We start from the raw sequence: 26209 nt of genomic DNA, 5'->3' as shown, positions 1-26209 counted from the left end.
GCTCACCTTAGTTTAAGTACAGAGTACATACAGTGTCATACACTTGACCAGTGTTGACTTAGGTTTTTTAACATACTTGACCCATAATCAAACATGACCATGATATTGTCAAAACAAACATCAAGTTCCATCTATATTGAGTCATAAATTAAGCTTCTAAAAGAAAAAAAAATGCTTTAAAGACCAGGTGACCTAGTTTTTGTGACCTAGTTTTTTTCAAATGTTGTGACCCCTATACAAGCTTGACCTAGATATTAAAATGATAATCATTTTGACCAAATGTCAACATGAAAAAGAATTGTGGGTGACCTTGTTAGTGAAAGCATGTGACCCAAATTCAAACTTGACCTAGATATTGTCAAGATAAAAAATCAAACAGTTTCATCAAGAGTCATAAGTGTGGCTTCTAGAGTGATAATAAGGATTTTATTGTCCCCTACTGGTTTCACCGGAGGGGACTTATGGTTTGCACTCTGTGTGTCTGTCTGTCTGTCTGTGAGTCTGTCTGTCTGTCTGTCACACTTTTCTGGATCCTGCGATAACTTTTAAAGTTCTTTTTATTTGTTCATGAAACTTGCAACATGGATAGATGGCAATATGGACATTAGGCACCTCATTTCATTTTGTTCCTACGTCAAAAATTGTGGTTGCTATGGCAACCAAAAAAAAAATCTGAAAATTGTGGAAATTTGACAATGGTGGAGCCGGTAGGCGACTATATTGCTTGACAATAGCCTTGTTAGATTTGACATTGTGACTAAGTTTTTGGATGCACATGACCAAGATTCCATTTTTGTCTGGATATTGTCAAGATAAACTTTTTGACCAAGTTTTATCAAAATCTAGTCATAGATGTATCCTCTACAGTGGTAACAAGTTTTGTTCTAAGATTTGACCCAATGACCGAGATTTTGAATGCACTTCTTCCAGCTTCAAGTCACCCTTGATATTTTCAAGATAAACATACCTGTACGAAAATTCTATGCAAATTCTGTATAGAGTCTGTACAAAATCTGCCCAGAATCAAGACAGAATTCATTTTTTCTGTACAAAGAGGACACAGACACAGAATATACCTTGCAATCTGTACAGATTTTCTAAGCAGAATTACAATGAAGCAGAATTTTATCTGTAAAGATTATTACACAAGACAGAATTTTAACACTTATAATTTTTACAAGACAGATTTTTAGCACTTTGCATTTTAGCCAGGCAGAATTTCTGTACTTGGTAGAAAAATGAGGCAGAATGTTGGACTTAGAAAAAATTTAGATTCAACATTTCAAAATGGGACTTGTAAAATTTAAGAAACAGACTTCTGATTTCAGTTTCTTATTGTTTATTGCAGGAAACATTTCTCTATTCACCGAAAACTAACAGTTATGTTCAATTCATACAATAGTTAAAATGACCAAAAAATACAGCATATTATTAGCAAAAAAACAAACAGCAGTACCTTTTGTTCATACCATAAGGAACATAGAAAGTTACAATTTAATCCAACAGGCTTCAAGAAAAATCTACAATGGAGTGAAATAAGGTTTAATTTTTTTACAAAGTTTTTATTCTTTGCTTATTGCTGGATAAATTGTCCCAAAATACTGAAAATTGCTAGGACATTTTGTCTGCTGTTTGTCAGCAGTGACATTTTCAATGATATCCAAGATAGAGAGAGATCCAATTACCCAAGTTTACCCAAACACCAGCGTCAGGTGTGATAAATTTACTCCTATTTCAGCACATTTACTTTACTTGGCTCTCGTTTTATGAAAATATTCATTGGAATGCCAGTGCTTTAACATAACAAATTTTGTGACAAAATAAAAATACCATTATAAATAGGAACAATTAAGAAATTAAGACATAACATTATTAAAGTGTTGTATATATGGTTTTAAAGATGTTTGGTTTAGTCTACTTTAAAAAGGTGGTTTAGTCTACTTTGAAAAGGATAGTACACTTGTAAGTGTGCGACAAAATCTCAGAGACTTGACATTCGAAGTTTTCAAGTGAAAATCAAAATGTTCCATGAAATGGGGCGCAGAAGACTATGAGGAAAGTATTATTATTACCAGAGGTATGTTAAAATTTGCTTTTTCTTTCATCAAAATATGTATTTAATCTGTTGACAGTATTTGGCTTTGTTTGTAAATTTGTTTAAAATTGAAACTTTGTTTGTGCATATTCAACTTATAATGCATAAATCATAGTTTCCTAGTTTTGTAACAACGACCTTGACCTTGAAACGACTGGTCTCCGAATGAACTCCTATGCTAGGTCTGTATGTAAGCAATGAATCTGCATACAAATGATATATGCAGTATCGCCATCCAAACTCAAGTTATTGAGCAGAACTTTTGTTTTTTAGTTCACCTTAGCACTAAATGCTCATGGTGAGCTATATGATGTCAGTCTATGTATGTATATATAAGATCTTTTAAGGAGGCTTTTAGATCACCTGAGCACAAGGTTGTTCTTATTGTAAGCTTTTGTGATTGCCTTTTATCCATTGTGCCTCAAACATTCACCATGTAAAAACTGTTGTGGAAATATTTAATGTCAAATCTTTATGAAACTTGTTTTGAACATTTTTTTCAAATAATAGCACTTTTGCTCATCTTAAAAAAACAACAACATTTGTTTTAATGGTAATACGCCAAGTTAGGAAATGGTTCCTATACATACAAAAACATAGACACCAAGGTAATTCTTCCTTGTATTGCTATAATGAAATCTTCTGAACACAAGTGACAAACTGCACAAATCAATTGAGTTACTTTGGGTCTTAGGTACTGGTAAGCTCAATATTTTCCTTTGACCCTCATTTCATTTGCATTAGCAGGCAAGTTAATAAAGATTAATGATTATAATTTTTCAGATGGTTCAACTGATGGAACATAATCCAACCACAATAAAAAGATTTGGATTGCGCAAGTTTTGCAGTGCTGCCTTTTACCTGATGGTGAAACTTATTTCCGGGTATGTAAGGTATTAAAGTAAAAGTTTTTTTCATTAAAGTATTTTTTTATTAGTCTTTTCGAGAAATAAACATTGATTGTATCATCATAAAGCATACATAACTTTGACAAATGCTTCAATTTAACGTTTGATTAGCAATGTTCACAGATTTTGATTTAGATCAACTTCTGTCTTAAAATATATTTTTTAGTTAAGTGGAATGAAGTGCTTTCATTTATTTTTAAACAGCCATAAATCCGAGGGAGACACAAGAACGGTCAAGAGGTCAGGGTCTGGCGGGGAACAAGCATGACATAAAGCCTGTGCTTGATGCCGTCATCATTTCTGCCTGCAAAGGTACATTTTGTCTTGGTTTTTTTTGCTAGGTATTTAACATAAGTAAGGCGTATCTGGTCAATAACTTAAGTTTGCCTAGACTCAATTGATGACCTTGCATTGAGGCCAAGATAGGGATTGCATACAGAGCCCAAATGTGTCACTAAAAATAAACAAGAAACCGTCGGAGACGGGTGATGCTCCCCAAAGTTTTTTTTGTCACAATATTGCACTATATATTCAGATAAAAGGAAACGTCTTGAGGGCACAGTAGTTGAGGGGACAAAATTTTTTTTATATAAAATTTCAAAAGGCCATAACTCTGTAAAAAATCATCCAGCCAGAACCCGCTGATAATATGCACATCTCCTCTTGGTAGTGAAGCTACCCATAAAGTTTCATTGAATTCCGTCATTAGTTGCTGAGAAGTAGCCCGGACAAGAATTGCACTATATGTACAGTTAATGAAAAATTTCAAAGGGCCATAACTCTGTGAAAAATCATCCGATTAGAACCCGCTGATAATATACACATCTCATCTTGGTAGTGAAGCTTCTCATAAAGTATCATTGAATTCCGGCCATTAGTTGCTGAGAAATAGCCCGGACAAAAATTGTGCACGGACGGACACACGGACGGACAGACGAAGTGGCGACTATATGCTCCCCCCAAAATAAATTTTGGGGGAGCATAAAAAGGTTAACTTGAGCTTGGATGGAGGTATTGGACACAAATTGTGTGTTAGCTTTATCCTTTTTACAGCCATTCTCACCCTTCCTCTGAATGAAGTAGTGCAGTTGTCTGTTACTCAACTTACTGACATTAGTTTCACTGTTTGGTATAAGCACTTGGTCCTGGTAAACCAGCTATTCCAGGATACTTTGAGTTGGTTAACTTAATGATATGACAGGCATATTGTTGATATGCTGTTGACAACAGCCAATAATCCAACAAAATCACACAATAATGCAAACGTAGAAAATTTAGTTGTTTGCAGTTTATGTCGGATCAAGGTCAAAGTAACATTTACTAAATACCAAAAAACTATTGGGATCGCATTTTAACTTTGGGTCTAATTAATACTACATGTAGAATCAAACAATGGTTTGAAATTCAATTGGATGTTTGTGCTATAAGTGAATTTTGTTGGGCTGGCACTTGATGTATGATGTCTTTAATACAGGTATGGCATTACTGTTTGAAACTGAGTAGTTAGAATAAATTGGTTTCACCATGTATCAGTTTTTTAGCTCGGCTGGTTTCGGAGAAAACCCGAGGTATTGTCATAGCCAGCTCGTCGTCCGGCATCAGCCTTTCCGACGTGCTTAAACCTTGACATTTTGCTCTAAAATCAAAGTGCTTCCACCTACAACTTTGAAACTTCATATGTAGATGCACCTTGATGAGTTCTACACGCACACTCATTTTTTGGTCACTAGGTCAAATGTCAAGGTCACTGTGGCCTCAAAAAAAAAATATATATATATCTGACAAGCTTTTATTTATTCAAAACTGCACCCGCAGCCGAGCGTTGGCTGTTATGCGGTGCCCTTGTTGAGGAATGATATAAATATGTAAATGTGTAAACATTTATTTTTTTCCAATAGGTTATGTCTGGATGTGGTGCAAAGACTACAGCAAAACAGTGCCAGATGACACCTCCTTCAACAAGGCAGTGACACTCCAAATAGACTACTCCAGGAAATAAATGAAATCATCTTGTTTAAATTGAGACTAAAAATAGGGTGTGATTTTTTAATTTTTACCCTGTCATAATGTGATCAATTCAACTACAACAAAAATATTGGTACTGTCAGTACATTTCATGGTGTAAATTTTATTGTTTTTATTTTATAATCTCATAAAAAAAATGTTATTTATTGATGGACTGTTTAGTTTGCTTTTTCTTCCTGCATACATTATTTTGTACAGAAAATTTTCTGTACAAAATTTAATATTAAACAGATTTTATTCTGCACAGAATTCTATTCTCACATTTTGCTTCTCCCCAGATTTAATTCTGCAAGATTTTTTTCTGCCTCGAACAAATTCTGCTTAATTTAAATAATTCGTAAAATCTGTACAGAATTCGTTCTTTGTTTATATTGAAAAAATCTATAAATAGAAATCTGGTTCAACTCATTTAAAATGGACACCAAATATTTTCTGCACATATTCTACACAGATTTTGTGTATTTTATTCTGCACATAATCTGGTTGCAGTCTGCCCAAACATTTTCGTACAGGTACTGACCAAGTTTCATCAAAATTGAGTAATAAATGTGGATTCTAGAGTGGTAACGAGGTTTTTCTAAGACTTGCTCTTGTGGCCTTGTTTTCGGAAGTATTTAGCCTAGATTCAAACTCGGACTAGATATTCTACAGATAAGCACTATGAAGTTTTAGCTGGATTTAGTCATTAATGTGGCTTTAAGAGTGATGACAATTTTTTTTTTAAAGATTGACCTGGTGACCTGGTGACCTAGTTTTGGATGTAAATGACCAAGATTCTAACTAGCCCTATAGATATTTGCAAGTTAACCCTTTGCATGCTGGGAAATTTGTCATCTGCTAAAATGTCGTCTGCTGAATTTCTAAAATTAGCATTTTCTTCAATTTTTTTTTCAAAGAATACTATCAGAATAGCAAACAGTTTGCAAACAGAGCGTGGCGTCTCATCTGGATCCAAACTGTTTGCAAAGGCCTTCAAAATTCGGTTCCCGCACTGAAAGAGTTAACCATTCTGACAAAGTTTCATTGAGATTTAATAAAAATATGGCCGCTAGAGTGTTAATGGGGGAAAAGTTGACAACAGACACATTGCACAACCACCGACATCGGACTTGGGAAGACCACAACAGCTCATCCTTAGCAATTTGACCTGGTTGAAGTAAAGCATAGTTCTGAAAATTGAAAGTGAGTGATGTGGGCCTTGGACAGAGACCTCATACTCAATAATCCCGACCAGATGTGTTAATTTAATTGAAATTTAAAATGGAAGTAGAACATTGATATCGAGTTGTTGCATGCAAACTTAACCCTTTGCATGCTGGGAAATTTGTTGTCTGCTAAAATTTCGTCTGCTGAATTTCTCAAATAAGCAATTTCTTCGTTTTTTTTCCAAAGAATACTATCAGAATAGCAAACAGTTTGGATCCTGATAAGACGCCACGTTCTGCGGCGTCTCATCTGGATCCAAACTGTTTGCAAAGGCCTTCAAAATTCGGTTCCCGCACTGAAAGGGTTAAACCATAGCATTATGCAAACACTCAGATACCAATACTGCTGCTAATGCTTACAAATGGGTGATCAGAAAAGTTCAAACTATTTAACAACAAGAAATGTGTTTGTTAGAAACACAATGCCCCCTGTTGCGACGCTTTGAAGCCATATATTTGACCTTTGATCTTGAAGGATGACCTTGACCTTTCATCACTCAAAATGAGCAGCTCCATGAGATACACATGCAAATATCAAGTTGCTTTCTTCAATATTGCAAAAGTTATCGCAAAACTTTAACCAAGGTTAAAGTTTTGGGACAGAATGACAGAGTGACAGAATGACAGACAGACAGACAGTCCAAAAACAATATGCCCCCGATCATTCGATCCGGAGGCATAAAAACTTAAGCTTAAAACTTGGATGTGCATGAAAAAAAACACAGATTTGGTCATACCCCAAAAAACACAATGTTTTTTTTATTTGTGGCCTTATTTAATTCGGTCTTTGTGCCTGACTACATTTGTCATAAGCCTGCTTATAAACACGCTGACTCATGGTTCAAACAATATTCATATGAAAATTTGACAGATTGGGGCATTTGCCTCCTTGCAAAGCTCAGAATGTGAAGAGCGGCCTGTGAAACTATTGTATCCGATATAAAGTTGTTTAGCGCATAGAACCGTTTAACACTTAATCCACAATGTGTTTTATTAAACTTGCTTAACCTCTGCTACTATGAAGATAAATACTCTTATATTTCTTGTGGGGTTTTGCATGAAATGTTGAATACTTTCCTCCTTATGGTGGAGCTATGGAAACAAGAATTTTGATACAAAAGTTTATGACTGGCATCACACTTTTATTCACTTTAATCTATGTTAGATTATTAATTGCTTATTACTATTGGATGACTTGTTTTTTAACTTGAAAGTATCTTTACACAGGCTGAAGATGAAACTGATTGATCACATTCACATTTTGAAAAAAAAACATTTTAACCCTTTGTATGCTGGGAAATTTGTCGTCTGCTAAAATGTCGTCTGCTGAATTTCTAAAATTAGCATTTTCTTCGATTTTTTTTCAAAGAACGTGACGTCTCATCTGGATCCAAACTGTTTTCAAAGGCCTTCAAATTCGGTTCCCGCACTGAAAGGGTTAATTGTATCAAGATAAACAATTTAAACCAGTGTTTGTGTATTCCCGAAAATCCACTGAGTCACTGGGTCTCAAATCCTGCAGAAATGTTAAGTCCAAAACTGATTTGATTGAGTCCCAGACTTCAATAAACTTAACTACAAAATGACGTAAACATGAAAGGATGAAATTACTGCAATCATGTCCAGTTTAAGCTTTAACCCTTTATCACTTAGATATGTATTTTTATGCATGTGTAGTCCCTTAGAAAGTTACATTTAATTAAAACCTTTCTTACTATATTCAAGTTTTAAAGGCTTAATTTCCAACTCGCAGTCACTGTTACTGACAGGCTGTTCTGGTTTTATGCTGTTTGCACATAGCCATTTTCACTTTGCTTCCGAGTGGGAAAGGGTTAACTCATTTTATACCCTGATATTAGTGCCCCATGGATGTAGGAGGTATTGATTTTTTGTGTTGCTGGCAAAATAATAACATATTGAGATATTGAGGGATCAAAGCTAAACAGCTCTGTTTTAAAGAGCTTTTTTTTTTAATCAGACGAAGACTAAATTTGTGTCAGAGGAAAAATTAGAACAGGCTGTATTATTATATAATGACCAGTTTTCTTTACAAAAGTTTGATTTTATTACATTTTTTAAAACATGTTTGTATTGTCACAAATAACAAGTGACAAAGTTGTCACAACCAGGTTTTCAATTTGAAAAAAAAAATCTGATAAATGGAGACAATTCAAAATGTGCATTGTTACCCCCTTGTGCAAGATTCAATCTATTTTTACTGGTGGCGACCTTGAATTCAATTTGAAACAAGAGCTGTCACCATAGGATGACTTATGCCCCCTATAAACGCTTGATAGAAGTAATGAGCTTTTTTCGAAACCTAAACGCAGATTCGAAACCTAAACGTAGACTCTAAATTCAAGGTCAAGGTAACAGGGGTCAAAATTTGTGTGCGTATGGAAAGGCCTTGTCCATATACACATGCATACCAAATATGAAGGTTATATCTCAAGGGACATAGAAGTTATGAGCATTTTTCAAAACCTAAACGCACATTTCGAAACCTAAATGCGGACCCTAAATTCAAGGTCAAGGTCACAGGGGTCAAAATTTTTGTGCGTATGGAAAGGCTTTGTCCATAATACACATGCATACCAAATATGAAGGTTATATCTCAAGAGACATAGAAGTTATGAGCATTTTTCGAAACCTAAACGCACATTTCGAAACCAAAACACGGACCCTAAGTTCAAGGTCAAGGTCACAGGGGAGAAAATGTGTGTGTGTATGGAAAGGCCTTGTCCATATACACATGCATACCAAATATGAAGGTTATATCTCAAGGGACATAGAAGTTATGAGCATTTTTCAAAACCTAAACGCAGATTTCGAAACCTAAACGCGGACCCTAACTTCAAGGTCAAGGTCACAGGGGTCAAATTTTTTGTGCGTATGGAAAGGCTTTGTCCATATACACATGCATACCAAATATGAAGGTTATATCTCAAGAGACATAGAAGTTATGAGCATCTTTCGAAACCTAAACGCACATTTCGAAACCAAAACACGGACCCTAAGTTCAAGGTCAAGGTCACAGGGGAGAAAATGTGTGTGTGTATGGAAAGGCCTTGTCCATATACACATGCATACCAAATATGAAGGCTATATCTCAAGGGACATAGAAGTTATGAGCATTTTTCAAAACCTAAACGCACATTTCGAAACCTAAATGCGGACCCTAACTTCAAGGTCAAGATCACAGGGGTCAAAATTTTTGTGCGTATGGAAAGGCCTTGTCCATATACACATGCATACCAAATATGAAGGTTATATCTCAAGAGACATAGAAGTTATGAGCATTTTTCGAAACCTAAACGCACATTTCGAAACCAAAACAAGGACCCTAAGTTCAAGGTCAAGGTCACAGGGGAGAAAATGTGTGTGTGTATGGAAAGGCCTTGTCCATATACACATGCATACCAAATATGAAGGTTATATCTCAAGGGACATAGAAGTTATGAGCATTTTTCAAAACCTAAACGCAGATTTCGAAACCTAAACGCGGACCCTAACTTCAAGGTCAAGGTCACAGGGGTCAAATTTTTTGTGCGTATGGAAAGGCCTTGTCCATATACACATGCATACCAAATATGAAGGTTATATCTCAAGAGACATAGAAGTTATGAGCATCTTTCGAAACCTAAACGCACATTTCGAAACCAAAACACGGACCCTAAGTTCAAGGTCAAGGTCACCGGGGAGAAAATGTGTGTGTGTATGGAAAGGCCTTGTCCATATACACATGCATACCAAATATGAAGGTTATATCTCAAGGGGCATAGAAGTTATGAGCATTTTTCGAAACCTAAACGCAAAGTTAGACGGAAAGACGGAAAGACGGAAAGACGGACAGACAGACAAACAGACAGACAGACAGACAGACGGACAGACAGACGGACAGTCCGATCACTATATTTTCTTTGAAAGGGGGCATAAAAAGATCAAATATATGAAGTATGAAGTGTTCACCTTATTGCTCAATTAATAACGCTGATGTTTGAGTGAATTATTAGTTAAACAAGCAAATTCGTTGAATTGATTATCCCCCTCCAATATGCTTCTGGACACAAAAGTTTTCTGGACGGATGGACAACGCCCTTTGACCTGAATGTGTGACCTTTACCTCAGTCCTAGGATTATGGGTGCTGAATGTGAAGCACTCCCAGATGATTGAGAACAACTATGGCAAGTTTCATGGCTCTGGCTCATGTGTTAATGGAGATAAAGCTCTAAGCTTATATTAAAAAGCATTTTTTCAAGATACAAAGGGCCAGAACTCCATTATTAACAGATGGTGTACATTTGTACAATGCCATTTGACGTGCATCATCCTTTTATCCATATATATACTTATACCAAGTTTCAAAGAAATACGCCAAAGCACTTCCAAGATATGGCTCCAGACGGACAGACAGAAAGATGGATGGACAGATGGATTGATAACGCCAAAACAATATCCCTTCGCCTATGGCGAGGGATTATTAACTAGTTATTGATTTAGGATATGACATTTTTGAAGAGACAGTTCTTTTAAAAAGTCGCAAAAAGCATAAAACTTGTTTTACCTGAAAGCACTCCCTGTTGGTTTTACATCGATCTAGCATGAATTTTCTGTGGTTGTTTCGATCGGATGTCTGAAAAAGAAGAAAGGACACCTCGAAAATTGTCCAAGGCTAGCATTTTTATCATAAAAGAGGTTTGAAACCTAAATCAAAAAGTTAACATACATTTCATTTCAGTCAGAAATACCGTCATGCAGACTAATGTTATTGAATTATGGGAACAGTTTCTATAATTTTTATGTTTTGTAAAATAATGTTCATTTCCTTTAATTTTCAATCATCATAATCATCATAATCATCATAATCATCATCATCATCATCATCATCATCATCATCATCATCATCATCATCATCATCATGAATCACATTGTCATAATCATTATTTCTTCAAACTACTTATAATTTCATAAAAGTGTTAAGAACCAATGAAAATCACTAAATCCAACACATTTATTGTATCCATAAAAAAACTACAACGTTAGCATTTATTTTGAAAAAAAAAATTGTCCTTAAGTCCATGACATTAGTTTATCCCTAAGACAACACTAAATCTTTGCAGGTAATTGCAGTGGGGGGTGGTAATGGAAAGACGGTCTTTAGGGTCTTAATCATACATTGCAACGGGCCAGACTGACATATTGCTTCAAATAAATGACAAGCGACTGGAACATAAGCAAATACAAGTCACATGTCAGCCATAAAAGTGCCATTTTGCAACAAGAAATAATGTCAACAATTTGAAAACCACATTTTTTTATAGCTTATTTCCTATGTTCAGTTCAAATAAGAATGGGTACCGTATGGATTGAATAGCTTTTTAATAATTATAAACTTAAAACTTAACATGTAACAGTATTGCAAACCATTGCTTAATATTTGCATAATAATTTGCTACAATAATTGCTTAATCACAATGTTAAGCATTTGATATTTTTCAACAAACACAACAAATGTTACCAAAACCTTGCAGAGAATGTGACTGCACTGTTATTTTTAAAATTGTCTAATCTAAATGGTATATTTACCTACATAAATATTACTTAAATTGTAAATCATTCAAAACGGTACCTCATCTGCAAAAACTAAACATACAACAATGATTTTTAATTGACCACATCTGGTCGCATTGTGTACTGACATATGCAGAAAATATTCCCATTATCAAACAAGCCAGATATGAAATACCCCAAAAAAGTATTAAATCATGCCCATTCACTGCCTCAAAGCTTGGTTTGTATAATTTTCGAATGATTCAAATGAATGGTAAGCAAAGACATACAGCCATACAAACTTCAACGGCAGGGGGCAACTAACCATTTTACTCCACAATGAACATGGAAGCATGCCAGTAAAGCCTGCTCTAATTGCGGGACCGTATTAGCGCAGATAGCCACTAAATGGGTGCTAAACACCCTCAACAATAGAATAGTTTTCCTCTCAATGCAATTGCAAGTTTCCATTATGGTTCATTCACAAATGCCATGTACCTAGATTTTGTCTACTTTAACATACATTATCATTTTGTCGAGTGGCTTGATACATACAAATGACATTTTCAAAATGTTTCAAAATGAAATATTTTGTGCGATAACAGTTCTCAGGCCCTGTATTGTTATGCGATAGACAAGCAATTAATTCCCTATTTCGGAGTTATTTAAACTTATACAAACTGATATGCCATAAATATATTTGTGTGCACAGTTTTATGTCTTTCTTCATGATATTTACACTTGTCTTTTACCATGAGTGATGAGTGTTCTTTTATTATTTAAATGAATGAATATTTAAAATAATGTCACATTTGGTTTTCCAAATAACTGTGTTATACCTTAGTACAACTAATATACTACGGCTATTCAAATTAATTTTGTTTGGACGTGCATTATACATGCCACTCTAGCAATAACAGTGTAAAACCTATTAACCCTTTCAGTGCGGGAACCGAATTTTGAAGGCCTGTGCAAACAGTTTGCATCCAGATGAGACGCCACAGAACGTGGCGTCTCATCAGGATCCAAACTGTTTGCTATTCTGATAATATTCTTTGAAAAAAATCGAAAAAAATGCTAATTTTAGAAATTAAGCAGACGACATTTTAGCAGATGACAAATTACCCAGCATGCAAAGGGTTAAATGTTGAGGATTTTACTACTCCTGATTTTGATAATTTGTTTGGTGAAATAGACACATGAAAACTATGGCATCCTTTATTTGTGAGAAGAACTAGATTGTACTGCCTGGTATTAGAAAAGTCTATGACACATTCGTATAATGACACAAGTAATAAGTATGTCATTATTTTGTATAATGCAACATATGCCTTTATTAAACACAATATTCACCATCCATATTGTATAGGGAATGTTTCTTCAATATAAGGAATGTGATTTTAAAACAAGTACAATGGAATTAACAATTTACAGTAATAAATATCAAACAAACACAGAATCTATCTATACCAACATTGAAAATGTCAACAAAGAATGTGTAACAGTTTATAGTTACAAAGCTTTTTATAGGGTCATGTGAAGCCACATGGGATATGGAATATAAAGTCAATGACTTACATTGCATTGATTCAAACTGCATCTTGAAAATCATTAAACGCTTAATAATATGTTATATTAATTTCCTTAAGCTTTTCTACACATTTGGAAGTGAACCTATTGTTGCATAATTGCTCAAACATTGATCGGAACAAAATTAATGATAATAATAAAAAAAATTTGTTTTAGCTATGTGTACCTTGACTTTGAATATGCCATTTCAATTATTTTACAGTGTAATGATGTAAAAATTGAGGATTACTGAGTAAATAGAAGTTTGCATGTTTGGCCAGATATTTACATGTTTCAACATTCGAAAAGTTTATATTCCTTACAAGATGACCAATGTCAACACACATAATGATGTAAAATGTGCACGGCTTCCCATCAGTAAAATATGAAGAAAAAAAAAAATATAATTATTATATGATAGTATTTAAAATTGAATAATATAATAATAAATTTTATCATAACCAGAAACAGCGGTGAATTTGTATTGTGTTGATTTTAATGTACGTATCAAAGATTGATTTGAAAGTATGGTACTCAATATTAAAAGTTGACATAAGATGGAATATTCATCAGAGAATAGTAGAAATCTCACAGCATGATTTACTTGCTAAGAAAATGTGAGTTAAATATACAATGTGTGATTTTGATAGAAAATTTGTGATTTAGAAGAATTTTGTCAATATTTCAAGAATCTTTCTTGGCCCATTAATTTTGAATTAAACAGACTTTCTTTATTGTTCTTATTCCGCAACCACAAATTTCAAAATTATTTCATTGTTTAATACAAAAGATATAACCCCTGACTGTGCACGAATCTTAAATTAAAGAACAAAAAACTTGATATTATGTTTCTCAAATATGTGTCATAAAATACATGTATGCAAAGAAACATGATTTGCACATTCGTATAGAACAAAGCAGGACCTTCAAATTTTGTTTGAAGATTTTTTTCAACCAAGCTGTTTTGAGCGATCTGATTTCCCAATTAGCTCCTGTTTTATGAATGAAATCCAATTAAAACACAGACAATAGCAGCCATGAACCTGTGTAGTTAACTGTAATTATTCACAATTAACTGTCAGCATGTAATAATTAACCAATAAGCAAACATAATTAAACATTTCACGCAAGAGTTGTCTTGGTCTACCTTAACATACGAAATGAAAAATGTATTTTGGCATTGTAACATACAGTCAATCAAATTTTCTTAAAATAATTGTTGGTTTTTCATTTCCAGTCTATAAGAAAACTAATAAACTTTATGATAAAACGAAAATCAGCTCTATCATAATACTCTGTGAACAAAAAACATACTTGCATCCAGAGAAGGTTATGGAAATCGTTATTTGGGTCGCATCATGCAAACATGGGTTTTATGCCTTACATGGCCCACGTAGCCTGCGCAGACAAGCCCATGAGACCACTATGTTTACCTTGACTTAACATCAGACAAGGTAGCTCCGTACCAGATTGTGCTTATGCACAGGGCTGTCTGGAGCTACACTTAGCTGCATAAGACCCATTCAAAAAGATATTTAACAAATTGTGAACTTTTGTAATATGCAGGCATGGAGATGTACCCTATGTTGAGTTTCTATAAATAAATACATGTTCAGGTCCCTTGACCAACAATTTTGAAGAGTGCTGTGTTGCCATAAAATTTCTTACAAAAAAGACCTGTTCACTGAATGTTTTCAAATTTTACTGTCAGCACTCAATCATAAGTCAAAAATGCTTCTTTCAACAATCGTTTTAAATTATATACTCGATTTATGAGGCAGTTTAATGCAGTATTTATTTCTGTCAAAATCGTAATCATGTGTAATTAGGCCCCAACAATGATATATTATTAACTTCATTCCATAATGCGCAATACACACAAATGACTTGCATGTTTAAAAGCAAAACATGACAATTTTAACAATGAATGTGTTAAAGAATTTCATCAACACAAAAAGTTTACCATTTTGCAGACGAAGTTAACACAGAAGAGCACTATCGTCACTGGTGGTCATAAACTTAGGTTATGAGAACGTGTGTAAATCATGTTAATGCCATGCGTCTGCATCAGCGACTGTTCTTTTCTAATTATAATGACCAATCGACAAGTATATTTAACTTTAGACTGAATAACATGTTAATTTTAACAAAATGTTTTCTTTAAAAAAAAGTAAAAGTATAATTTCTCTAAATAATTAACCTCAGGTGGTAAACTACATATGGTAATAGTACTTTTCATCTTGACAATCTCAGATTGCATTCAACGTTTTTTTCGAAAGTTGACCAACTAATGCCTGTGTCACAAATAATCCGGTCGCCAGCCTATGTGTCTGATCTCCAGGCATCGGGAAGACTGGACACGTCAGAGCCGTCCGCCGTCCGATGAGTGACACAGTTTAATACATCAGTCACAAATAGAGACCGATCACTGTCAGCGGACAATATATATTTCCGATCATCGGGCTGGCCCCCCACCGATGATTGCACGGTCATCGAGACATTTTGTGGCATTAGACGGCCTCCGGATTAATTTTAAGTCTCACTTAAAGTTTGACCTGATGTTAGGCTTGGCAAGAAATCCAGTTGAGATCACAAAACAATCAGACGATCAATGCACAGTTATTGCCCGGCGATCACCAGACATCAGATTTGTCGAGGTATCCCCAGGGGATAACTGGGGTGGATCGAACAATCTTTTTTCGATCTCAACTTGATTCCTTCCCGGGCCCGACATAGGGTAACATTTTAAGTGAGAGTTAAAATTTATCCGGACACCGTCCAATGCTACAAAAGGACCAAGTGTCCGTGCAATCATCAGCCAGGCACCAGCCCCATGAGCGTATTAAATACGTCGCACGCTGATTGGACGGTGATTGGTTTCTATTTGTGACTTAGATATAATGTTGTGACCATAAACAAATTTTCCTATGTTCGTCACTTTATGTATCTCCAACTTATGAGCAGGTATTGGACTTATTACTGAATATTTATTCTTCTCATTTTAATCATTTCATGTTCATTTTGTTCCCCACTGAGGCGCAAAAGCCCAGGTAAGTATAAAAACATATCATCACTTGTTTACAATCAGTTCTTTTCATTTATTTTTTTTTCTCTCTGACCCTACCTTTTTAAAAAAATGTCTGAACATCTTTTTTTTTAAACAACTGCCCTAATGTCCCCAGTGAAAATATTATATTATATTTATACTTCAGATAACTTTTTCCGTAAGTATGCTTGAAATGCGACACTCATTCTTCAAATCTTTTAGCAGAGATCCAAAGAAATGCACGAATGAGCATTGCGCTCATGCTTATAATGATCAGGACAATATCACTTCGGAAAAAAAATACTTTTAAAACTTACAAGTCAAAATCTGAAATCAGGATTTAAAAGCCAAGCACACATATGCTAATAAACTGTTTTATAACATGCTAATTTTTATTCATGAAAGCCATAAGTGTACCAATAATGTTTTCTGAACCAACGTCCAGAAATTTGCCACTCTTAAATGAAGGGACTTTGGTCCAATTTACACTTTAAGAAGCTGTGACAGGGAGGTATGTTGTGCCTTTTTAACAATGATTTCTCATTTTAAAAAGTCTGAGAAAGTTAAATTCAATGGATACAGTTGAAACTATGTATCTTAAGACTGCTAACAAAATCTTTGGGTTAATTATGCAAGATTAGGTTCAATACAACCTGTTCACAATGAATGAATCAGCAGGAATTTTGAATGTGCTTTTTGGAACCTTTTCAATAAAATTGTAAATCGTGATATCATATTGTTCTTTAAACTTCCATATATTGTGAAAGTGATATATCTTTTTTTTTTTAAGTATGAATAATGGTGTTATCTGCTCTGGTTAATTTTGAATATAAATCACAAAATTATAGAAGTTTATTGCAAACCTTATGCAACTGATATTTAAAGGGTCTTGCTCAAAATTTGTGTTATAAAATGAATAATCATCAGAGCTTGTACAGTCAACAAGAGGGATGAGAAAGTCCAAACTGGCTCATCTGTGTTAACCCTTTGCATGCTTCGAAATTTGGCGTCTGCTAAAATGTTGTCTGCTGAATTTCTTAAATTAGCATTTTCTTTGATTTTTTTCACGTTATGTGGCGTCTCATCTGGATCCAAACTGTTTGCAAAGGCCTTCAAAATTAGATTTCAGCACTGAAAGAGTTAATTGTGGCTCGGCAAGTTTTGAACCCAGGGGGTTGATTTCAACAAACTTTATAGCAGACAATCATCTGATGTCACATACAAAATATAAATTCTTATATTTAAAAGAATTCACTCTCACATCCCCAGGCAGGGCCTATTATGACCCCTGAGCAGGGTTGTTTTCTTATTTGGGGGAAAGGTGGCAGGGCCCTTTAGATGGAGAATTGTATGCCAAACGGGATATGTTTTTGTTCACATTAGCAGGACTACATGCTGATTTTCTACTTTGTAATTAAACATTTATCAAAGTTTATGTTTTGCTATGATTGCTTACTAAGAATATCATAAGGCCAGTTAATAAGGTTTGATGAAAATTGCTGGGATTATTGACAAAAATGCATCTCATATGAAGCAGAACCCAACAATTCAATCTAGGAAAGAGGGAAACCCAAGGACCATGCTATGTTTTCAGTATAATCGGCCATGGGGTTTAGGAGGAGATGTTGTTTGAAGAAAATTGTTGAAATCTTGTGATGGTTGACAGATGACAACAGGCGCTTGAGTGCAGGGGTTTTACTGCTATGAAAAAAGGCCGTAAAATGGTCCCGATCCCAAAGCGAAATTATTTTTTTAAATGCCCAATTTAAAAAAAAAATCATTATTTTTTTTTGGAAAGAAGTGTCTTATGACCTATGATTATTAGACTCTATATCTCAATCTTATTTTTTAATTAACCTACAAAATATATAACTATAATTTATATGATTTTCATCCAAAATGGCCAGGGAAAGACCTGTTGTGTCAATCCCAATTTGGTCCTTTTTGTTGATAAAAAATTTCCCAAATTTGCCACTTTTATCTATAAAAAAAATCCCAATTTGACCAGACTCCTTTTCCCAAAATGGCTGGAAAACCCCTGTAGTGCCACTACCACAGTAGCTCACCCTTTGCACATCATGCCCAGCCGAGCTAAAAATGAGGACCATTTGCTGAATATTGAAAGTCTCAAAATTAACCATATTTTGGAAGTTTCATGTATGCAATTTCGCTACAAAAATGGAGAGTTTATTTCTGTCAAACTTCCATCATTTCAATGCAGTGCTCCAGCTAGGATTTGAAAAGGGCAGGGGAGATATTTTCTCAAAGGAGCACTTTTGAGCGAGCGGTCGTATCATCCAGGAAGTTCCCTGTTGCATATTATACTATAATATTTGTTAGAATATATTACTTACTTTATTATTCAACTTTGTGAATAAAATTTCTGCAATTAGAAATAAATCAATAACAGTGAAACAATATATTTATAACTTCAAATATGTAAACGTAATAGTGCCATGTATAGAATTGAATTACATTTTTTTAACGAGGACAGACTAAAAGGGAAGGGCCCAGCTTTGGAATGGCAGGGAAGCACGCCCTAAACCATATAAGCTTAGCTGGAGCACTGTCAAAGCCTGTGGAACTAACTTATAACTCTTCCAAGCAGTTATTGGAGTATTGTTGTCAAGACAATAGATATTTCCTTATAAAAGTCATGAATTGATATTTCCTTAAAGTCATGTACAAAGTCAAATATATGTTTGTTCTCCTTTGGAATTTGCATTTTGCTCTCAATATTTACAAAAAGTATTACAACAACAACACATGATTGTGTAAAATTTAAACCCAAATGTTATAGAATGTCAATCTTTAACCTACTTTGTCAAACATGTTATTCATTTGAACAGGTCTTCATACATGTACACCAGTTTTCTGCAAGTTTAAACAGTAATAAATCACCATCGTAATTTTAAATGCTCATACAACCAGGCCAGCACCATTCAGTCCTTGCACAAACCTGTTACCAAAAAGTTATGCACTGACCTAGATCATATGATTTTGTAATTTTCTCATTTGCATATTTCAAATATTGAATATGATCATACACTTTAGCAGCATATAATGACAGTAGTTGAAAAGAAACTATCGGATGTCAACATAGAAAGCTTGACTAGTGGAATTGTGTGCTCTCTCCATTTTAAAGGCAAATTATTCACATTGGCCCCCTGCTGAGTCAAACATGGTATAAAACATTGCATAGAGATTAGGGGTGTATCTGACATATTATAAACTCATTGAAGAAGATAGGGCCGTTTTTGATAAATCTGTGTTTCAGGTGTCTAATTCCTGCCTAGCTAAAAACCCTTACCTTTACATGTTAACCCTTTGCATGCTGGGAAATTTGTCGTCTGATAAAATTTCGTCTGCTGAATTTCTAAAATTAGCATTTTCTTCGATTTTTTTAAAGAATACTATCAGAATAGCAAAAAGTTTGGATCCAGATGAGACGCCATGTTCTGTGGCGTCTCATCTGGATCCAAACTTTTTGAAAAGGCCTTCAAAATTGGGTTCCCGCACTGAAAGAGTTAAGCCACAATTGTTGTTTATTAATACAGTGTTTGTTGGATATTAGACTATTTTCTGTTACCAATATGCTTACGTTTTCTTGTACAAGTTTTTTTACCAGAATGCATCTTTTGATAAAAGTTAGATCTGAAAAAACATATATGACCTATTCCATACTCTGTTTTTTAGACTCGACACTAGCCCAAAGCAGATAATTTTATTTTGGCCTTCCATGGTTAAAAGTTCGCAGATTGGTAAAAAAAGTACTACATTACGATGACATAACACTTTAAACTCTTTGAAATTGTGAAAAATGATATGTTTGTTATATATCATGGTTTCAAGTTTATTTAAACAGGGTAGAACAAAGGTATTTTGTTTGAAAATGAAATTTCCAAAATGGTACTTCAAATTTTCTTCATTTTTGTACGGCTTATCCCATATATGGACCCTCACAAAAGATAAGATACATACAAATTCAATCCTGTTTACAGATATCTAGGGTCATGGTTCATCAAATAATGAAGAATGACATGGAAATGCAATAAATTGTCATCTTCTTCTTTGGGTCTAGGTCTAGCTTAATTAAGAAATAAATCATCTAATAAATTTGAGATTGAATTTTCTCTACTTCCAGTTTCAGTAGACACTTATGATAGAGGCAAGCATTTGATATAAATTGAGTACCAGTAAGCATTTAATACTCTGATCGTATCAATCATACAAAGGTTATGATTATCAATTAACACCATTAGTGGTGAAGCACAGCAATATAATCATAACTGCATGTTAAAATAAACTTTCAATGAAATGATGTTCTTACATATTAACTCACAATATGCCATTCAAAAATGCATTTAACCCTTTAAGCGATGGAACCGAATTTTAAAGGCCTTTGCAAACAGTTTGGATCCAGATGAGACGCCACAGAATGTGGCGTCTCATCAGGATCCAAACTGTTTGCTATTCTGATAGTATTCTTTGAGAAAAAATCGAAAAAATGCTAATTTTAGAAATTCTGCAGACGACATTTTAGCAGACGAAAAATTTCCCAGCATGCAAAGGGTTAAATAAGTTAGTCTTAACATTGTTTTACTAATAAATATTGAGCAAATTTTAATTTACTAAAAATGTGTATTGAAAAAAAGTCTAAATTAGTTAGTGTATCATTTGAAAGAGAAAAATAAAAAATACAAATTATTTTACAATAGTTGCACCTGCCGTCCTAATTGAGCGGTTCTCATCTGACGATACCCATGTTGAAATGCACAAATAAGTGCATCACCATTATTTAAGAGGCTCTTTTTTCTTCTTTTCACTTTCAACAAGAGCAATCTTTATACCACAATATTGGGGACAATCATTATCAATGTATGCAATAATCCGCTTTAGATATCAATTGTTTATCACTTAGTGTGTATTTAAAGCTCACCTTGCACAATTATTCAAACTGCTATTATACAATATACAATATTTAATTATACTGTGACATAAAATTATTAAATTACTTAGTTTAACCATTTGAAATTTTCATTTTTATTTTTCATTATAAATGTGTTCAATTTAAGAAGTCGTTTAAATTAAGGATTATTCTGAATATGCCATTTTGTGCAATTTTGTATCATTTTTAAATCATAGTCTTTAATGCATACACATTTTTTCTTTGTTTATAGAGAAAAAGTAGAAGAATCTTAATATTTTTGGCTTTTTTCGCCACTTGTTTTTGCAAATTGAAATATTTTATAGCCACTTTTCTAAATTTCTACATGGCAGCCAGAGCTCTGAAATAGCAGTGATTTGTGGCAGCCAGAGCTCTGAAATAGCAGTGATTTGTGGCAGCCAGAGCTCTGAAATAGCAGTGATTTGTGGCAGCCAGAGCTCTGAAATAGCAGTGATTTGTGGCAGCCAGAGCTCTGAAATAGCAGTGATTTGCTCATATTATCAGTGGCAAAAATTCTGTCTCAAAATTCCCCATTGATGGTTTGAGATGTGTGGAAAAATAGCTGTTAAGTATGACATGATATGCTTAATCCTGGAAACAAGGCAAAATGCCCATCATTCAACATATAAAACAATACAAAGAAAAATATAAATGGTATACTGGTCGTGTACGTAATTCCGGCCTGTACGTAAAAAATCGGCCACATGTGTTAAATCATTTTCATGATCTTAGCATACACATTTTGCTGATTTATATTAAAATCAATTTAAAAACCGACCCTTTTCTCAATATTTTGCACATTAAAGAAGCATATCACTGTGAACTTTTATATCACAATGTCACAATTGAAGGACGATATTTTTGTCATGTGGAAAAAGTGACATTCTCAATGTTTGTATTACTTATATTTATATAAGAAACAAATATATTTGTTAAAATTGTTATTTTTTATCTAATAAACTTTAACTAAGGTATTTTCAATTAATTGTATAAAAACATATATCAAAACATAAAAATTAGGACCAAATATATACTTTTTAAATATATGAATTACCTCCCTTGATTAGAATAATAATAGGTTATTTGTTGTACAAATAAATACAAGCGTTTACTAAAAATCGACAATAAAGTAAACTGTTTATACAAAATGTGTTAAATTTCTTAGCTGTATTATTTTTTTTTTATAAAACATATTAAAAACAAATAGTTTTTAGGAATTTGCAGTTGCCAATTGAGAGTGATTGTTCACTATATTTATTAAGTTAGGTAGGGGGAGTAACTGGTATATAATGTCGCATATATTTTAAGTTTCAAGTGAAAAAAAATTGTTTGTGTAAACCTTTATTAATACTCCTAAAATGAGGACATTTGTCTAAAGATATTGCTTTGTAATTTTACCTGCAGATTAAACTAAAAGGTGGCCGATTTTTTAGGTACAATTGCCCTATGAAAATTGATAGTTTATATGTCATTAATTTCTGTTCATAAAAGTAACATACACTGATCTAATTCTATTGAAATGTTCATGCTAGATGAGTTTTGAACCCAGGATTATATATGTGAAGTTTAGTTTCAACCAGTTGCCTAAAACAAAAGATTTTGTTAAAATAGTCCCAAAAGTGGCCGGAATTACGTACACGACCAGTAGAAGTTATAAGTTGGATATCTCTGTTATGGTCCAAAAATGGTGAGAAAAAGCTCTGCATTTTAAGCCAGGTTTTGTTTTCTAGCCATTTTGGGGAAACGGAGTCTGGTGAAATTGGGATTTTTCAAATCAATAAAATGGCAATTTTGGGAAATTTTATATTGACAAAATGGACCAAATCGATTTTTTTTAAACATATATTGACTCATCAGGCCTTTTCATGGCCATTATAGGAAGAAATTATATAAATAAAAATTATACACTTTGTTAGATGTTTTGGAAATAAAATTAAGATAAAAGGACACTTCTTTCTAAAAAAAATTTTTTTTTTGCAAATTGGCTTTTTTTTTACAATTTCGGTTTGGGATCGCCTTTGTTTGCTTTGGGATCGGGTCCGTTTTATGGCCTATTTTACATAGCAGAAAACCCCCTGTGAGCTGTCAATTTGCATTATTAAACATTAAATTTAAAAAATGTGACGCATTAAAATTATAACTCTTCTTGCACTTATGGGCTGAATTATCATCTTGATCTAATTATAATACACTGATAGCGGCTATGAGGACTGAGCACAATTAATCATGTATGCCAAAACAAAATTAATTGCTTTGCTAATAAGCATTACAAGTTGAAGTTACTAAAATATTATAGGCAGTAAGGGTATCACGTTTAAATGTTTAAACGGTCGCATTTCGTGTTATGGTCAAAAACGTTTACAAAAACTGTAAACGTTTTAACGACAGTCAATATCAATATAAATCAGTTTAGTTCATTACTTATGACGTTGCAAAGCTTGTTAACAGCTGCTAAAAAAGACTCGTATTACAAACTATTTGTTTCACGTGCACCACATGCCCCTTATTCACAATACCGTAAACATAACAATACACCATGTACGGACTAGACGTCTTGAATATTAAACGCGCATCATCACGAAATTCCCGCCTTTTGTTGCATGAGCATGACCCGAATCGTCTTGACCATTCGACGCACATCGGCACGAAGTGCACGAGGAAACTTTTCCAACATTTCTTCATCGGCATTCATTTCAAGAGATATGGCGAACAATCTCCGTATAGGAATATTTTTACATTAATTGAAGTATGCATCTTTTGATGTACATCGTACTAAGTAAAACATTGACAATTTTAAAACCGGTTTACTCTTATTTAACGAATGTTGGTTTGATATTAATTAGTCTTTGTTACAAAATATTACGGCATGTAAGTAGACAAAGTGTAACCCAATGGTTTGACAACGACGAGAACAGTTGGTTTTAATATGACGTCATTGCGCGAAATTTGATATGGACTAAATATAACTTTCGGAAATAATTGCTACTTTCAGTTTGGAGATGCGATGATCTTTCAAAACGGACATAGGGATACCGTTTAAACGGTAACGTTTCGTTTATTTAATTTCGTTTAAACGTTTAGAAAAATCTGTAAACGTGATACCCTTAATAGGCAGACTTTCAAATTGAACTTTTTTGAATTTATAATTGCACTCACTAAATCACAGTACATTATAACTTCACATGAATTTTCCTTTCATTTGTAAGCTTATGCATGGTTAATACAAATTAGAAAAACTGCAGGTGATTCCTGAGATAAGAATGTCTTTTAATATCAGTTTGTTAGAACCACCGGGCCAAAAAAATATGTTTTTACTAACCCCAACAACCCTAATGTTTGTACCTACCCTTAACTCATTAATATAACTGTTTAGTTTTCAATTGTGTTGCTACACTTTTGTTCATTTGCTACATAATAACTTTACATGAACAAAAATTATTGCATAGAGATTAGGAAAATTGCTGCATGTCATTGCCTACTAGCTCCTATCAAATTGGGAATTTAAAAAAATAACAACATCCGAAAAAAGTTAAGTTGACCTACCTTTCCTACTTTTTCGACAATGTTATTGGAAATAAAGTGACTTCCTTTGTTCAAAATGTGCATCCCTGAGAAACTTTTTTCAGATGCAAAGTAAAATTGTTTCCTCAAAACATGAGAATCATAGTCCTATGTTTCTATGTTTTAACACATCAGCTTATAAACATGCCACCTACATATAAGTTGCCATTTCATTTCTTCTGTTACAAAAGGGAATACATCTGATAGAATGTTACATTGCCTGTTTGTTACAGGAGATTATATTGAGTTCCCTCAGAACATTAATTCACTATTAAATATTATCAGAATGTTATAATTATTGTTTACTTATGATACAAAAGTCATAATGTATATGTATACAGTATTTTTTATAAAGATTAATAAATTCAGTCAGGTTTAAATTTTGGCAGGGCTTTATTTTATTCTTTTCTGAATGACAACATAGCCTCAGAAAATTCCTAAAAATGAATGACATTTTTCCCAAAAATGAAACTTACCCCTATAGGCTATAAAGATCATTATCCATTATGTAAAAGTTATATCTTAATTAGTTTTTAAACGCACTTATTGTGTCCCTTATTGAAAGCCAAGTCCCCTTCTGCTGTGTATATTAAAAACACTCAGGACTGCAATGTAGTAGGGCCAGTTTAAATTTAAGGAAAGCTACATGTAATGTGTGTATTCGAAGTTAATAAGGTCCTTTGGCGCCTCACATGAGGCTGTATTATGTGTGGACCCAGTGCGTGTCCCAGCACTCTAACGTAATTATCTTATTTGACTCACGATAGTTGGAACAAATTTGGAATTATGGCTGCAATTTTCAGTTATTTAGTTGTTACTTGAGGATGTTAAATTTTCGTGTACTCTTGTATTGTGGGGGAAGCCAGAGTACCCAGAGGAAACCCAAACTGTGCGTTATGGTGACCACCAACCAAACTCACATGCTTCAGGGAACGAGGATGGAAACCCAGTCCCCAAGGTGAGAGGCCAGGGGTTTTTTCTCCACTTTTTGGGAAGATAGCTCATGACTTTGGAATTGGGAATTTTATCTGCATTTTCATGAAATCGGGAAAATAAATCCATTAGCCTTTTTTTCCACACGAAAAGTCCACTGATTAGGGAAATACTAAATTTAAAATAACTCTTTATAATCATTCAAATAAAAAGAACAAAATCATATAATACTTAATTAGATGTAATTGAATTAAAATTGAGATATAATACGCATAAGACTTCTTTAAAAAAAAAAAAAAAAAAAATTATTTTTTTTTGTGGAAATTGGGAATTTTTTGCCACATTTTGGGAAAAAAAGTATACTTTTT

The 26209-nt window shown here is 33.7% G+C and overlaps 1 protein-coding gene and 1 long non-coding RNA gene across 2 annotated transcripts in view; one reads left to right on the top strand and one right to left on the bottom strand.

The window, feature by feature from the left end:
* Positions 1–26209, bottom strand: part of LOC127835473 (anosmin-1-like) — a 78504-nt gene that overhangs the window by 51347 nt on the left and 948 nt on the right. Inside the window, exon 2 of the mRNA XM_052361920.1 lies at positions 10799–10867. Coding sequence (XP_052217880.1) covers positions 10799–10867 — 69 coding nt within the window. The remainder of the gene's footprint in view (positions 1–10798; positions 10868–26209) is intronic.
* Positions 1909–5039, top strand: LOC127834919 (uncharacterized). Its single transcript, XR_008028284.1, has 4 exons — positions 1909–2077; positions 2879–2979; positions 3208–3315; positions 4902–5039. It is a non-coding gene; the product is annotated as an uncharacterized LOC127834919 (long non-coding RNA).

The sequence above is a fragment of the Dreissena polymorpha genome, chromosome 6, assembly GCF_020536995.1.
Source record: "Dreissena polymorpha isolate Duluth1 chromosome 6, UMN_Dpol_1.0, whole genome shotgun sequence".
Lineage (NCBI taxonomy): Eukaryota > Metazoa > Mollusca > Bivalvia > Myida > Dreissenidae > Dreissena > Dreissena polymorpha.
The sequence above is the reverse complement of the archived record's forward strand: the minus strand, read 5'-3'. Positions and strand labels throughout refer to the sequence as shown.